The 16,278-nt window shown below is 58.0% G+C and overlaps 1 protein-coding gene and 1 long non-coding RNA gene across 4 annotated transcripts in view; one reads left to right on the top strand and one right to left on the bottom strand.

Moving 5' to 3' along the window:
- The first annotated feature begins 37 nt into the window (after positions 1-37).
- On the top strand, positions 38-11,086 carry LOC103223284 (uncharacterized). 2 transcript variants are annotated; one of them, XR_493769.3, is made up of 3 exons: positions 38-213; positions 9,911-10,020; positions 10,487-11,086. It is a non-coding gene; the product is annotated as an uncharacterized lncRNA (long non-coding RNA). The 2 variants fall into 2 exon arrangements; XR_012089457.1 differs by lacking the exon at positions 38-213 and having other exon boundaries at positions 9,731-10,020.
- Positions 6,091-16,278, bottom strand: part of GGA1 (golgi associated, gamma adaptin ear containing, ARF binding protein 1) — a 26,594-nt gene continuing 16,406 nt past the window's right edge. For both annotated transcript variants that reach the window (XM_007975709.3, XM_007975710.3), the window contains exons 10-17: positions 16,156-16,263; positions 15,290-15,442; positions 10,193-10,257; positions 9,550-9,722; positions 8,563-8,759; positions 7,488-7,657; positions 7,141-7,251; positions 6,091-7,058 (exon numbers count right to left, since the gene is read on the bottom strand). In XM_007975709.3, coding sequence (XP_007973900.1) covers positions 6,948-7,058; positions 7,141-7,251; positions 7,488-7,657; positions 8,563-8,759; positions 9,550-9,722; positions 10,193-10,257; positions 15,290-15,442; positions 16,156-16,263 — 1,088 coding nt within the window. In that variant the 3' untranslated portion in view covers positions 6,091-6,947. The remainder of the gene's footprint in view (positions 7,059-7,140; positions 7,252-7,487; positions 7,658-8,562; positions 8,760-9,549; positions 9,723-10,192; positions 10,258-15,289; positions 15,443-16,155; positions 16,264-16,278) is intronic.

The following is a 16,278-nucleotide window of genomic DNA, read 5'->3' on the forward strand; positions in this document are numbered from 1 at the left end:
GGCTCTCTCCTCCCCCGCTCACGACTCCGCCCCCGGCCCCCAGGTCACTCCTCTCTCCAAGTTGGTTTCCTCGCCCTCCCCCGGCTTCCGGGCCCCCCGGCGACCCCCGGCCGGGCCCCCGCTGCTGTGAGTTCGCCGGCCGCGGCCGTCCACAGGTTGTGCCCCGCTCCTCCTCCCCGCAGCGCCCCGCCCAGCCCTGGTGGCGGGAAGCAGGTAAGCCCGTTCCTGCCCCCGCGCCCGCAGCCCGCCCCAGATGGGGTGCCTGCCCCACCCGCAGCCGGCAGGCCCAGGGTATAAATAACCTTTGCATCCCTCGCAAAGGGGAAAGAGGGTGCCAAGCGAAGGAGGGATGGGCCTTTCTGACCTGTCCTGGCCCCTCTGGACTTGCAGGGATACTGCCCTGTACTCCCTCCCGCAGAGGACCTCTGGCCCCCTGGAACTAAACCCCCCACCACTCGATGACTGGCTGGAAGCTTTGGCTTCCTGGGGCCAAGGGCTGCTGTGTGGCCGTGGACAAGTCCCTGGAACTCCAGACTCGCTTGTCTCTAATGGTCTAATGGGCCAGCTGTCCTGGGCCTGCCCATCCCGCAGAGTGGACAAGACACCCCTGCCTGCTCCTTTTAAGGGAGGTGTGTGCCATCCCCCCAGCCACCAGGAACCCTCCCAGAGCAGTTCCCGACACCCTGTTCTCCACATCTCCCGGCAGTTTGCTCCATCTGTGAAGCTCATCTCCTCTCATTTCTCCTGGCAAATGGCCTCAGTCCCTCTTCCTTCTTGTAGGGCAATGATGTGGGTGCTGCTCTGACAGCCCCCAAACTCAGTAGTTCTCTTTGGCCCTCCCCTCAACACAGAGTTAGGCATACAGTAGTTGCTCCATAACTGCTGGTTATACAAAATGTGAGAGCCTTTGGGAGACAGTAGGCTCTCCTTACCCTGCACTGCTGTGGCATCAGGAGCCGCAGGGGTGGGGAGGAGGGGAGGGTGTGCCCGGGAGGAGGGGAGGGTGTGCCGCAGAGTCCTGCCACACCCTCTGCACTTTGCTTTGTTAGTTTCAGTTTAGTTTGAGACTAGAGCCACTACTGTGTGCCGGTGCAGACTGGGCGCCTCTCAGAGGCAGGACCTTGGCCCCACACATCTCCATTCTCCCAGTGCCCAGCACTGGGCTTGGCACACTCACTGGCTGCTTCTCTCTTCCCTAATGAGGCAGGCCTCATTGGGGTGGGAGGAGCTGAGAATGGAACCCAACAGCTGCCTGCTATGGCCAGAGCCTCCCAGATGGGAGCCCACCTGAGTGTGGAATCCTGGTAGGAAGTTGGGAGGCTCCAAGATCAAAGCTCAGGCCAGGATGAGATGTCAGGCAAGGTTCCCTCCCCCATCTCCCTTTTCCCAACAGGAAGACTGCTGGCCAGTGACTATGGGTGGCATGGCAAGGGAACCTCAGGTGCCATCCTTCCTGTCTCTCGGGAAGTCTCTGGACTATGTGGTGCCCCCACTCTGTTCCAGCCAAGCCCCAGCCCAGACCACACTGGGCCTGGGCTTGTCTGGTTCTCTAGCTGGCCGAAGGTCCTTGAAGGCAAGGTTTGGCTTATACTTCTGTCTCTCCTAGATGTGCCCAGTCCTGAGCCCCAGCTCTGGCCTGGGGAGGGGTCAGTACATGTGGGTTGTAGCAGCAGCTGTGGTGGAAACTACCCAAGCCATATTATCAGGCTAACTGAGCTCTTGCCCCGCACCCCTGCCCTGGTCTCCAGACTCCCCTCCAGCCAGACCCAAGCATCCTGGGCAGGAAAGGTGCCCTGGGCCTTTGAGTTGGATTCGGATGGGACGGCTGTGCCTCCTAGCTGGGTGATGTGTAGATTTTAGGCCCTCCCTTGTCACACTTGGATGTTGAATCATAGAAGGATGGACTCCCCAAAGGTTGGGTTAGAGTTACAGGCTGTTCCTTAGAAGGATGTTGTAATCAGAGACTTACAGACTCAGAAGTTTTGATCAGTGGGTGTTGGGATCATGGCCTTTCTAAACTGTGGACACATAAGGGGGACCTCAGAGATCCCCAGTCAACCCCTCATGGGGCCCTTCCCCAATCCAGGGACCTGTTGACTTGGGTGGTTCTCTACCAGGCTGGTCTTAGCTGGCTCCTGCTAAATCCTCTGGGGTCCAACAATGTGCCTGTCACAGTGGCTCAGGCAGCAGGAACAGACAGAGCTTAACGGTGTGGAGGAGGTTAGCTGGCCAGGCTCTTGCTCTCACTAGCTGGGTGACCTTACGTGGGACACTTCACCTCTCTGAGCCTCAGCATCCTCCTCAGTAAATTGGAAACAATAGTACCTACCTCATAGAAAGATTAAGTGAATTAATAGATGCAAGATGCTTATAAAGTACCTTGTGCTGTTTCTCGTTACCATCGTTATTCAGCTTGCCAAGTCAGGAATGGAAAGACCCCTTACCCCCATTCCTGCCGCCCCAGCGACCCCTGTGTGTGTCTAGCTGCCTTGGGACAATGGGACTTTCTGTCATGTGCTATAGCATATCCTCCCATGAGGCTGTTATCACTGTCCCCATTTTACAGGTGAATAGCCCAAGGCACCTGGCCTAAGGTCCCCAGCTGGGAAAGTGGTAGAGGCCAAGTTAGGAAGCAGATCCGACAGTCTCCTAAGCCCACAAGGGCTCTCCTGCTGTGCCAGACCCAGAAACATCGCCTGGGAGCTCCAGAAATGCTGGCCCTCGGCTCCGCCTTAACCCCTGTGGTTGCTTTGAGGGCCCGGCAGCCTCTGTGCAGATTTGTCTGCAAAAGCCCGGGACAGTCTGGGTAGCGTGTGCTGGTAAGGCTTGAGCAGGATGTGGGCAGGGAGGTCAGCAGCTGAGTGGTGGTGGTAGCAGGGGTCGGTAGCAGGGACTGCAGGAGCAAAAACATCCTATTTTAGACACTTTGACAAATTGACTGTTTGTAGCATCCCGCGGTGCTGCCCTCTGTGTGGACTTCCACCCAGAGCAGCTGGGGCATAGTGAGATCTCTGGGGCTCTAAAAACTCCCTCACCTCCTTCCCCAAGCCCAAAGGACTTTCCACGAAGTCCTGGGGTGGCCCTAAGGCCTGAGGACTCCATTTTAATCCCGATAGCCCTGGAGGAGTGTGTACCCTTAGCCCAGCTCCAGAGAACAGTCCGACAGAGGCTGGGGGGACGACTTGGGAGGTAGGGGGCAATGTTCCATCCTGGTAGACACTTCAAGACTGTTGGCCCAGGCTCAGCCCCTGATGTGTGACTTCTCTGAGCCTCACTTCCCATTTCACAGGGCAGTTCAGAGGCTTAAGGCGGGAGGCTACAGGCATCAGGTCTAGCGTCGTACTAGGTCTGGGAGCTCCTCTTGCCTGCCTTGCTAGGCCAGTGCCCTGGATGGGAGGCCCAAAGAGACTGGGGGAGGGGGTATGTCGAGAGACCAGGCAGACCAGGCACAGTGGCTCACCACAACACTTTGGGAGGCTGAGGCGGGTGGATCGCTTGAGCCCAGGAGTTCTAGACCAGCCCGGGCAACCTGGGAAAACTCCGTTTATACAAAAAATAAAAATATTAGCCGGGCGTGGTGGCATGCACCTGTGGTCCCAGCTACTCAGGAGGCTAAGAGGGTAGGATTGCCTGAGCCCAGGAGGTCAGGGCTGCAGGAAGCTGCTTTTACAACACTGCCCTCCAGCCTGGGTGACAGAGACCTTGCCTCAAACAAACAAAAAAAACCCCAAAAAACTGACTGGGGCCCGGGTGTGGTGGCTCACACCTGTAATCCCAGCACTTTGGGAGGCCAAGGCAGGTGGATCACCTTAGGTCGGGAGTTAGCCTGACCAACATGGAGAAACCCTGTCTCTACTAAAAATACAAAATTAGCAGGATGTGGTGATGCATGCCTGTAATCCCAGCTACTTGGGAGGCTGAGGCAGGAGAATCGCTTGAACTCAGGAGGCAGAGGTTGCAGTGAGCCAAGATTGTGCCATTGCACTCCAGCCTGGGCAACAAGAGCGAAACTCTATAAAAACAACAACGATAACAACAAAAAAACTGACTAGGCAGGAGCAGGCTCCCAGGCTCCCAGGCTCCCAGGCTCCCAGGCCCTTACCACTTCTCCTGGCTGCCATAAACAAAGAGTGTGCTGCGGTTGCTGAAAACCAAAATTAACTGCTGCCTCGGCCAAACCAACAGAAATGGAAGTGTGGCTTTGAGATCTGGGAAGTCCCACTGGTCTTGGCATAGCACTGGGGGTCACCCTTCAAGAGACAGAGCACACGCCTCCCTAGTGCACTGCATCCCAGCCCCTGAGACTGCAGGGCATAGTGGCCCGGACCTCTGTGCAGCAACACGGTATTTGGGGAAGTGGAGGCCCAGGGTCCTCTCCTCTGGTTAAACCCACCCCAGACTCTCAGACAGATGCGGGGCTTCTGTGGTACCTCATGTCTTCACTCTCAGGGTGCCACACTAGCTCCCAAGTCCTTGCCAGCTTGTGAACTCTTAGGACAGGGGCTGGCCCAAGGGCTGCTCAGGAAACACTGGCATGACTGACAGGATGGCTGGGTTAAGGACAAGGCAAGGGAGAAGGTCCAAAGGCTGAAGGGACCCCACCTCCCCATCCCCGGAACAACAGCCTGGCTCCTTTGCTCAAGGACTCCTCAGAGGGACCTCATAGCTCATTGAGTCCCTCTCCCCTCTTCCAGAAAGGAAAGCACCTTCCTCAAAATCACACAGAAAGCCAGTGACCCAGCCAGAACCAGCCCCCAGACTCCCAGCTCACAGTCCCACCTGTTCCCCACGCCAACCTGTAGTCCTCCCTGCCATGGCCAGTAATGAGACTGAGCTGGAGGTGGGACTCCAGCACCCCAGGTGGATGCTGCAGGCGATATGGTTTCATTTCAGGTAGAATAAATTTCTAACCTGAGTTATCTTCAGGAGACATCACAAGCGTGAGTCCTGCAGGGTAGGGGAGGGGAACAGGAATGAGGCCACGTGGCTGGGACAGGGTGTCTGGAAGCCTCCAGGGGCCAGACATCTGTCTGGAGGGCTGTGCCAGGGTGGGAGTCCCACTGTAGGGATTGATAGGAGGCTCCCGCGGGGCGCAGCTAATGCCTCTTGTCCCCTCAGCAGTAAGGTGGACATGGAAGAGCTCTCAGCCCGCACTTCCAGTGTGGGCCCAGCAGAGAGGGGCCCCTTGCTTGCTGAGGAGTGTTAAGGAGAGTACAGGCTGGGAGACGGGTGTGCTGGGCAATTCTCCAGCATGTCACAACCATATCTAAGGAGAAGGGTTCAGCGGCCAAGTTCTGATTGGGAAACACTAGATTAGACAAAGTGAAAATGGCTTCTTAAATGAGGGACTTCCCAGGGTCTAGTATGGGCTCGTCAGTTCAGGAGAAACTGTGGGTAGTCTCCCCCGACTCATCTGAGCAGGGAACACTTTCCTGCAGAGCCACACGCAGGGCTGGCCTCCCACACAACGGGGCCCATCTGCCTGGACCTGCGCCCCCTAGCTGGAGGGCTCTCCCAGCTGTGTGGCCTCGAAGCCACGCCCAAGCTTGGACCCCAGCCTCCTGGTTGGAGAAAACTCTGATAGCACTATGTCGGGGAGAGCTGCCGCTGGGAGTGGCAGGGGCCCAGCTCAGGGTCCCTGGGTCGGCTCTGAAACAAACTGTGATTGGTGCTGGGCAAGGGAGCGACGTCTGGGGAGAGGGAGAAGCTGGGCTTGGACTTCCCTCCAGGGTGCTGCAGCATCGAGGTTGTGTGGAGGGCTGAGCACAGCAGGAGGAAGTTGTGAGCAGCCAGGGGCCTCCCCCTCAGTGTCTGTAGCAGCTGGGGTTCCTGCCAGGCCCTGGCGGTCGCCCACTTCCAGCTGGGACGGTCCTGGTCCGCCACAGCCCAGCGCCCTCTCTGATGACTCAGCACTGGCCACAGGCCCCTTTGCAGGGCCTCTTCCGGTGCAGGGCCTGGGGGCGGTGGGGAGGGGGCCCACGGCCTGACCTCCAAAGATGGAAGTGGAGAGGTCTACAGGGCAGCCCTGGGGACCCCAAACTCAACCCCTCCCGTCTCCCGCAACCTCCAAAGGGCCACGAGAGCAGGTGGTCCAGGAAAAACGACGTTTTATTTTCATAAATACTCCTGCTCTCACTCACACACTGACCCCACTTCTGACCACGGACAGATGGATAGACAGACGTGAGACACCCATAGGAGGCCCCAGCAGAGGCCAATGAATGAGGGAGACACACTGAGAACTCTAGGTGCCCCACAGCCCCTCACTGGGGCCATGGCCTTGAGCATTACCCTTGAGCCCCCACAGTCCCTCAGGGGGCCCAATGGCAAAGGGAGACCCCCAGGAGGAGTAGGGGCCAGGTGAGGTTCCCCCAGCCTGGTCCCCTGTGGCTGTGACCATAGGGCCAATCCGGAAGAAAAGCAGAGTCAAACCACACACCAGAGTGCAAACAGCTGGGGGTGTAGGCGTCACCCCCCAGTCACTGGGTTCCTATGGAGGAGGCCTGAGCTGGTCCCCAGCTCCAGCATGGCCCCCGAGTTATGGCTGGGCCTTCCCATAAGGCATAAGACACAGGCAGGGAAGACCCCACCCCAGCTGGGGTTGGGGCTGGGCCTGAGGTCCTGGCCCTTCCCCGACAGCTGTGCTTCCTCCCCATGACCCCAAGTTCTTCCAAGGCTACACAGCGCCTCCCTCTCCAGGTCCTGGTGATGGAGACCCCAGTGGCGCAAACCCAGGCCCAGCCTCCTACTGGGTTTGGCTCAGCAGGGGCGGGGCTGAGCAGGAGGGGGAAGAGTCACTTGAGGGCTACAAGGGTGTGGGGAGAAGCACCAGGCCTGGGGGTGAATGGCCATGGGCAACAAAGGGTGTCCTTGGCCACCACTGCCTCCCTCCAGGCTGGACAGTGACCGGTCCCTCTGCCCCTTCCTCTCCCCAGCCCCTCTCTGTTCTAGAGGCTCCCCCAGGTTTCGGGTGCGGGGAACTGGTCCACGTCCCCCATCTCGTTGTAGGTCTGGTCGCCCATGGTGAAGGTGAGCTTGTAGCGGAGGCGAACCTTCTCCTGGGGAAGAGGTGACAAAGGCAGAGGGGTCAGAGGAGAAGTGGCCGCCTCCACCCTGCAGCACCGCCTCGGGGCCCCTTACCTTCTGGGGGTTGGCAAGCAGCAGGACTTGGGTGATTGCTGAGGGGTGGACTATGGGGTTAAACGCCGGCAGCTCCGTGCCGGAGGGTGGCTGCAGCTTCACCTTCATGACCTGCAGGCAGACAGCAGGATGGCACAGCTAGCCCTGGCTGCTTGCCCTGCTCTGAGGAACCAGGCCCAGCCTGCCAGCTCCCCTCCGGGGGTCCTGGGGTTCAGTCCTTCTGGTCCCTTCTACCCCCTGAACACGCAACAAGGGAGGGAGACCTGTCCCCTGACAGGTGGCTCCCCACCCAGCTCCATGTCACCCTGCCTTGAGAGGACAGAAGCATGCCCTGTTTGGCTTGTCACCTTGGGGACAGCTGACTGGAACACGATGTTGCGGATGGGCTGGGGAGCGGTGCTCAGCATGGAAACTACCACCACCAGCACGTCGGAGCGCCCTGGCAGTGGGTCACGGGCAAAATGGAAGAGGACGCGGAAGCCGTGCTGGTCATACACAGTCACGGGCAGGATGCTGCCTGTGGGAGAAGGTGGGAGGGAGATGGGACGGCTGAGCTGGAGCACATTCGTTCAGACCCCAGCCCCCACCTGGCTCACCTCAGGAGCTGATTGCTGTACTGGCAACAAGAGCAAAGCCCTCCCTTGGGGCCTTACCTGGACCATGGGCGGCAGTGCAGCCAGGGGCACAGAGTGGTGCAGAGCGGTGCCCAGAGAGGGCAGGTGAACCCCCAGTCTGATAGTGAAGGCAGGACACCCACCCCAGAGCCGAATCACAGCCCAGGTTCCCCCAATGCTATGTGGCTGCTGCCTGGAGTGCTGGGGTGAGGGACTCTGGGCGAGGGTGAGGCTCACACTGTGTGACCTCACGGCAGTCACTCCCCTTCTCTGAGCTCAGGGTTCTCCTACTGGTGAAAGGGCCAGCTCTGCCCACTGCTGGGAGACACTGTAGGGGTAGTGTCTTTGGTCACAGGGAGCTCATAGAGGGCAATCTGAGGACCACCAGGCCTCATGTGTCTGCTCGGGGCCTGGGGCTGGGCCATGGTCTCGCTGTGGCTCCGGGGCTGGAAAAGCCCAGCCTTGGATCTGGGTCTTTATCATGGTTCAGTTCTGTAATTTGGGGGAGACCCCAAACCGCTCTGTGTCCTAAGCCCTGCCTTCCTGGGGAGGGAGAGGCCCAGAGTCCATTCCCTAGAGGTCTTCTTGCTTGTATAAGCCTGGAGTTTGTACAGCAGTCCTCTGATTACTCTGGGGCAGATAAGGAAACTAACTCCTGGGAAGGGCAGGGCCTTGTTCAGAGCTCCCCACTGGTTGGCCAGTGGCAGAGCCAGGGGAGCCCTGCTTTCCCACCAGCTTCCCCAGACAGAGCTCCTGACAGGGCAGCAAGCTGCCCCAGCCCAGCCCAGCCTGCCCCAGCCCTACTCACTGGGCTTGATGGACTCCAGGGGCACAGTGATGCTGGCCAGTGAGAGCTCGGTTGGTATGGGCTGCTGCGGAGGCTTGGGGGGCTCTGGGGACATGGTGTGGAGAAGGCTGGTGGCGTTGGAGCTGGGGGAGCTGCAGCTGCTGCTCTTATTCTGCAGGTCCCGGAGTGTGAGCCGGGGGGCTGGCTGCTGCTTCTCCCTTAATGGGGGGACAGTGCATTAAGAAGGGATTCTTGGCCAGGCGTGGTGGCTCACGCCTGTAATTCCAATACTTTCGGAGGCTGAGGCGGGCAGATCACTTGAGCTAAGGAGTTTGAGACCAGCCTGGGCAACATGGCAAAACCCAGTCTCTATAAAAAATACAAAAAACTAGCTGGGCGTGGTAGCGCGCACCTGTGGTCCCAGCTACTCAGGAGGCTGATGGAGGAGAATCGCTTGAGTTTGGGAGATGGAGGTTGCAGTGAGCCGAGATCATGCCACTGCACTCCAGCCTGGGACAGGGTGAGACTCCCTCTCAAAAAAAGAAAAAGAAGTGATTCTTTGGTGATGGAGAGATCAGGGGCACAGGAAAGGCTGGGCTTCCTGGCTCTGTCCCTGACACGTGGCTGTCTCTCTGGCCTTGGGTCTTCTTACCTTTAGAAGGAGCAGCTCTCGTTCTCCCTACCCCCTGCACCCCACCTGCTCACTCCAGCCCAGTGTCCTCCCTTCTGCTGGCCTTCTGGGCCTTTCTCAAGGGAGCTGGGAAAGCCTGAGGGGAGGCCAGGCCAGTGGGCCTAGGTCTCATAAACTGTGCTCTGTGAGCTGGGCCCAGGTCTGCCTTGGGCACTGCTGTGTTTCCAGAGGCAGGTGCAGTGCTTGGCATCTGCTGCTTATAGAATAAGACAGCAACGAGCCTCTCCCTGCTGGGCCTGGACAAGCCCAGGAGAAGCTGCTGGTTTGTGGGAACAAGGAGTGCTCCCCACCCCATGCCAGCCATGGTGGGCCCTCACCACCGCACTTGTTGGGACTCCGGGGGCAGCGACTGCTGCAGGAGGGTCTTCCCCAGGAGGTCTAGGTCGTCCAGACCGCTGCTTGCTGGCAGGGATGTCTGCGCTGGGGGTCTGCTTTCCATACTGGGGGCCTGGGCCAGAGCAGGGGCTGGGGGCTCAGTGGCATCCGACGACTGTGGGGAAAAGGATGCAGGTGGGGTGGGGCTGTCTAGAGAGGTGTCAGCATCACCTGATCCTGCCCTGAGGCTCAGTGTCCTCCCTGCAAATGACATCTGGGAAAGCAGTCACAGAGGTGAGGACCCCAGACCACCCGTGTCCATGATGCAGGGTGGCTGGGTCTGGTTGAGGTTCTATATTCCAGGGGCCTCCGTCACCCTCAAGGGAAAGGAAGAGGGATTGCCCATCTCAATCCCAATCCCAAAGGCTGGGCTGCAGCCCTAAGGCTGAGACGTGGTGAAGATACAGCTGGAGGTAAGGAGAGGCCCTCTACCCTGGGTGGGTGCCTCCAGGCCCCTGGGCCACCCCCTGGTCCTGGGCCCTTGAGCAGAGCCCACCCATCCTTTCAGTTTCCCCAGGCTGCTTGTCCCAGCTGCCCTGACCCTGGGACTGGGACAGGCCAGGCTAGTTTGTAGTCCCCTCCTACCTGGAAGCTGTTCCATCCGGTACCATCCAGGCTCAGGCCTGAAGGGGGTGTGGGGTCACTGAGGCCTGAGGGGAAAGCAGGAGAGAGGTGAAGGAGCTGGGCTGACCCTGCAGACGCTAGACAGCCGAGGGGCCATGTGTGCTGGCATGGGGCTCCCTGCCCCTTTCTGACGCTCGGCACAGAGGGGAGAAACTCACACTCTCAAAGGGAACCAGCAGCAGAGCAGAACTAGAAACCAAGATCCCAGCAGCCCCTTGTGCTGACCCCACACACGCTTCCCCTCTTCCTGGCCAGGTCACTCCAAAGCTACTGTGCACACAGACAACAGACATCAGGACTTTCATCTTCACTTGTCATCTGGCAGCAGAGAACAGGGCTGGGCTGCAGGGAGAAGAGGTTCCTCCTCTCATGCATCCAGGCAAGCAGAGAGCAGCTCTGTGCCCACCACTGGTCCACTCGAGGGACGCCTGCTGCATGACCATGGGCTAGGCACCGTGCTGGCTAAGCCACAGTGTCTCCAAGAAGACGAGGACAGGGGTGGACTGGGGGTGACGCTGAAGACACTGTTGGCCCTGGCACATGCCAGTGAGGCTCACTGGTACTATGGAGGGCTGGGGGGCCCTGTGGATGGCCCTGGAACTAGCTGCTGATGGGAAGGAGGTATTAGGTCACCAGCCAGCCTGACCTTTGCCTGCCCTGGAATACTGTCTGCCAAGTTCACCCCAGGTCTGACCTAGAGAAGATAAGGGATCTTGTTTCTAGCAAATCCTGAAAACGTGAGGTCCAAACCAAAGTGCTACCTGACAGGCAAGGCAAAGGTACCAGGAAGCTGTGACAGTTGGGTCTCTTCTAGATGCATTTCTTAAGAGGCCAGAGATAAAGTACATTGATGATGCTCTAGATGCGTCAGGCCCTTCAGATGCTGGTCTTACTTAATCCTCAAACAACCTTCAAAGGTAGGGGTGAGCTTCTCAGCACTCTTTTAGGAGTAAGAAAATGGACTCAGACTTGGTAAATAACCTGCCCAACAACACACAGCTGGAAAGTGGCAGAGTCTGGACTCGGACAGAGCCTGGCCTGACTACAAGCATTTGAACAGAACTCTGCCACTTGGCTGTGTGATCTTGGGGGGTGACAGCCTCTGCTGTAAAATGCAGACACCAGCCAGGTGCAGTGGCTAATGTCTGTAATGGCAGCTATTTGGGAAGCCGAAGCTGGGGTCTGAGATAAGCCCAGGCAGCAGAGACTCTACTTCTAAAGAATAAAAGGAAAATAGCCGGGCGCGGTGGCTCACACCTGTAATCCCAGCACTTTGGGAGGCCGAGGCGGGCAGATCATGAGGTCAGGAGATTGAGACCATCCTGACTAACACGGTAAAACCCCATCTCCACTAAAAAAAAAAAAAAAAAAAGGCCGGGCGCAGTGACTCAAGCCCGTAATCCCAGCACTTTGGGAGGCTGAGACGGGTGGATTACGAGGTCAGGAGATCGAGACCATCCTGGTTAACACGGTGAAACCCCATCTCTACTAAAAAATACAAAAAAACTAGCCGGGCGAGGTGGCAGGCGCCTGTAGTCCCAGCTACTGGGGAGGCTGAGGCAGAAGAATGGCGTAAACCCGGGAGGCGGAGCTTGCAGTGAGCTGAGATCCGGCCACTGCACTCCAGCCCGGGTGACACAGCGAGACTCCATCTCAAAAAAAAAAAAAAAAAAAATTTAGCCGGGTGTGGTGGCGGGTGCCTGTAGTCCCCTCTACTAGGGAGGCTGAGGCAGGAGAATGGCACAAACCTGGGAAGCAGGGTTGCAGTGAGCCGAGATCACGCCACTACACTCCAGCCTGAGCAATAGAGCGAGACTCTGTCTCAAAAAAAAAAAAAAAAAAGAAAAGAAAAAAAAAAGAATAAAAGGAAAAAAAATTAGCCAGTGCCTCTGGTCCCATCTACTTGAGAGGTGAGATGGGAGGATTAGTCGAGGCCAGAAGTTTGAGACCAGCCTGAGCAATACAGTGAGACCCCCATCTCAAAACCAAAGAGGTGGGTGCAGCGGGTCATGCCTGTCATCCCAGCATTTTTGGAAGCCGAGGTGGGTGGATCACTTGAGGCCAGGAGTGCAACACCAGCCTGGCCAACACAGGTGAAACCCTGTGTCTACAAAAAATAAATTAACTGGGCGTGGCGGCACATACCTGTAGTCCCAAGTACTCAGGAGCCTGAGATGGGAGGCGCGCTTGAGATGGGGGAGGTTAAGGCTGCCTGAACACCCTCCTTGACGACAGGAACCTGTCTCCCACCCGTGCCGTGAAGAAGAGTGAGGACCAGCCCCCTGTGTGGCCCTAGGGCCTCCTCCATTCCCCAGGCCCAGGCTGCAGGTTGCCCTGGCACTTCTGGCTCCTGTGCCCCCATGCTTTGCCTCTGAGAAGAAACCAGAAGGAAGCTGGTGACTGAGGACTGTGCCAGTGCAGTGCGGGGACAGGAAGTGCGGCCGCACCTCGCTTCTCCTGTGGAGGTGTTGCTGCAGCTGCTGGCTGGGGGCTGGTGGCCCTGCAGTACTTCCCTACCCACTGCCCCTCAGGTAGCTGCTGCCCAGGGCTGGCTCCACAGGAGAAGATAAATCTTGCATGAGCGTTCCTGTCCCTTGACCTTTATCCTGTTCTCTGTAGAACGGGGTAAAGGTCTTCTCCCTGCAGTCACCCTTGGCTCTGAATGAAGAGGGGGCAGCTGCATGGAGCTTGTAAGCAGGGAGGATGCTGGCTGCTGGGTTCACAAAGGGAGCTCACAACTGGGCCTCCTTTCCCCTCAGCTCTCCTTCTCCTTCAGCTCTCCCTCCACACTCCGGGTCCTCACTTCCCTTTCCTTGCTTATGAACAATGAGTTAGAGTAGCCCAGCAGCTCAGAGTGTGGCTTCAGGATCAGGGCCCAGCTCAAGTCCTGGAGCCCTTTCTGCACAAGTCACCCAGCCTGCCTTTTTCTGTTTTTTGGTGAGATGCAGCCTTGCTCTGTCACCCAGGCTGGAGTGCAGTGGCGCCATCTCAGCTCACTGTAACCTCTGCCTTCCCAGTTCAAGCAATTTTCCTGCCTCAGCCTCTCCAGTAGCTGGGAGTACAGGCATGTGCCACCACGCCCAGCTAATTTTTTTTTTTTTTTTTTTTGAGATAGAGTCTTGGTCTGTCGCCCAGGCTGGAATGCAGTGGCACGATCTGGGCTCACTGCAAGCTCCGCCTCCCAGGTTCACGCCATTCTCCTGCCTCAGCCTCCCGAGCAGCTGGGACTACAGGCACCTGCCACCTCACCTGGCTAATTTTTTTGTATTTTTTAGTAGAGACGGGGGTTTCACTGTGTTAGCCAGGATGGTCTTGATCTCCTGACCTCATGATCTGCCCGTCTCGGCCTCCCAAAGTGCTGGGATTACAGGCTTGAGCCACCACGCCCGGCCTAATTTTGTATTTTTAGTAGAGATGGGGTTTCACCATGTTGGCCAGGCTAGTTTCAAACTCCTGACCTCAAGTGATCCCTCCACCTCGGCCTCCCAAAGTGCTGGGATTACAAGCGTGAGCCACCGCACCTTTCTTCTTCTTTTTTTTTTTTTTTTGGAGACGGAGTCTCGCTCTGTCGCCCAGGCTGGAGTGCAGTGGCATGATCTCAGCTCACTGCAAGCTCCGCCACCTGGGTTCATGCCATTCTCCTGCCTCAGCCTCCTGAGTAACTGGTACTACAGGTGCCCGCCACCACGCCCGGCTAATTTTTTTGTATTTTTAGTAGAGATGGGGTTTCACCATGTTAGCCAGGATGGTCTCGATCTCCTGACCTCGTGATCCGCCGGCTTCGGCCTCCTGAAGTGCTGGGATGACAGGCGTGAGCCCCCGCACCCGGCCTCCACCATGCCTTTCTATGCTGCCATTTCCTCATTGCCGTGCAGTGGAGCTATTAACGGTGCCTGCCTGTGGAGACTGCGAGGGTCACCTAAGACAGGGTCACCTAAGACAGGGCCACCTAAGACAGGGTCACCTAAGACAGGGCCACCTAAGACAGGGCCACCTAAGACAGGGTCACCTAAGACAGGGCCACCTAAGACAGGGCCACCTAAGGCAGGGCCACTTAAGACAGGGCCACCTAAGACAGGGCCACCTAAGGCAGGGCCACCTAATGCAGGGCCACCTAAGGGTCACCTAAGGCAGGACCATCTAAGACAGGGTCACCTAAGACAGGACCACCTAAGACAGGGTCACCTAAGGCAGGGCCACCTAACACAGGGTCACCTAAGACAGGACCACCTAACACATGACAGAATGCAGTAGTGGACACCACCTAAGGGAGCACTCCTGAAACCCAGGCAGACCCCTCCTAGGACACCCCGGGCCCCCATAACTTCAAGGCCTTCAGGTCTGGGTTTTGCTTCAGAACTGGCTCAGGAGACCACAGTCTGACTCTTGGCTTCCAACACATCCCTGAGGAGTCCTCTGATGGGCCCTAACACCTCTGTTCTTCATCCCTTCAGTAGCTCTCAGGAGGAGGCTCTTCTGATCTCAGCTCTTGGATGGGGCTGCTGTCCTGAGAGCAGCTTGAAACCCAAACGTGGTTTGTTTGGGCAGCTGGGACCGTTTCGCTGCTTCCCCGGGGTGAGCCTGAACCTGCCCAGGAGTAACAGCAGGCCTGGCCCTGGACCAACTTGGATCACCGAGTCCCTCATGCTCTGGCTAGTTTCTCTGGAGCCTCTGGGTGCTGTGGAACCCTCCCTCTCCTCTTGGTGGATGAAGAAACTGCTGAACTTTTGCCCAGACAGTTCCCAATTCCAGGCTCTAACCTGTTGCAGGGAAATCCCCTGGTTTCCCCCCAGGCTGCCAGAGCCTGAATGCTGGTTAGCCTATCTGAGGCTGGCTTAGAGGCTGCCAGCCTCACCCTCTGGCTGTGTGGCCTCGCACAGGCTCCTAACTTCCCCGAGCCTCAGTTTCCTCCGTTGTGAAGTGGGCTCATCCACGTGCCCCACAGGATTCACACCTGGGGTACATGGTGCTGGTGTTCCGCTAGCTGTGAGTGTGCCCTGGGATCATGCCCCATCTGCTGCTGAGCCCGCCCTCCTCCAGGCCTGGCCCCTTCCTCACCCAGAGACATGAGCTCGTCGTCAAGCAGGGAAACTGAGGCACTGGGCTGCTCGGGGCTGGCCTGCTCGCCAGGGCAGGTGGGCATGGCTGGGTAGGTGGTGCCCGCAGGCGGGAGATCCAGGCCTGAGAGATCCAGCAGGGCTGAGGTGCTCCCTGGGGTGGGAAAGAAGAGGCTGGCAAGTCCTGGGTGTACACGTGTCTTTTGGAGCCCACGGGTTGCGGGGGAGCAGCACCTAACCCTGACGCTTTATCACCGGCCTCCTGCCTCCCCTTCCTTGGCCACACCAGCCCCTGCCTGGAAGCTGCTCAACAGGACCTCTCTTTGGCATATGTTGGTACTTCTGTCCAGAATGTATTTCCTTCTTAGCTCTACTGGGCAAACTGCTACCCATCCTTAAGGCCCTGCTGAAACTTGGCTGCTTCCGTGTGGCGCCTCCATCCCCACTTCTCCCTAACAGAACCAATTCTAACCCCTTTTGTGATCCCCCAAGGCTCCTATCTTATTAGAACTGAGTCTGTAATGTTTACTTTCCTAAACTCCCTCCCACTTTCTGATAAATCAAGCCTCGGGGGTGTCATCCAGCCCTATACAACAGGTGCCAGATTTGTCAAAGAAAGCCTTCCTTCTTCTGACTGGCCTCACCAAACCCTCAGCTCCCCCCGCAGCATCCAGATTCTTCCCCCACAGCTGCAGCCTTGGCACAGACTTCACCCCCAGCTCCCTCACCGGGGCCTTCCTATCTTAAGGGGCCAGGGTCACCCTGGCAGTCATTCCAGCAGCTCTGAGAACAGCACAGCACCCTGCACTCTCTGTGCCCCTCCAGCCTGATGGGTGCCCTCCCAGCTCTCCTGCCCCACTTTCTCACCAGGGATGGAGCCGGCTGTGGCATCACCGTTGACCTCCTCACCCCGCACCAGCTGCTTATACAGGTTGATCACCTGGGTGAGGTTGTCATTGGCCTGCAGGATCTCCGCTGGAACAGGCAGGA

Source organism: Chlorocebus sabaeus, chromosome 19, assembly GCF_047675955.1.
Source record: "Chlorocebus sabaeus isolate Y175 chromosome 19, mChlSab1.0.hap1, whole genome shotgun sequence".
Classification (NCBI taxonomy): Eukaryota; Metazoa; Chordata; class Mammalia; order Primates; family Cercopithecidae; genus Chlorocebus; species Chlorocebus sabaeus.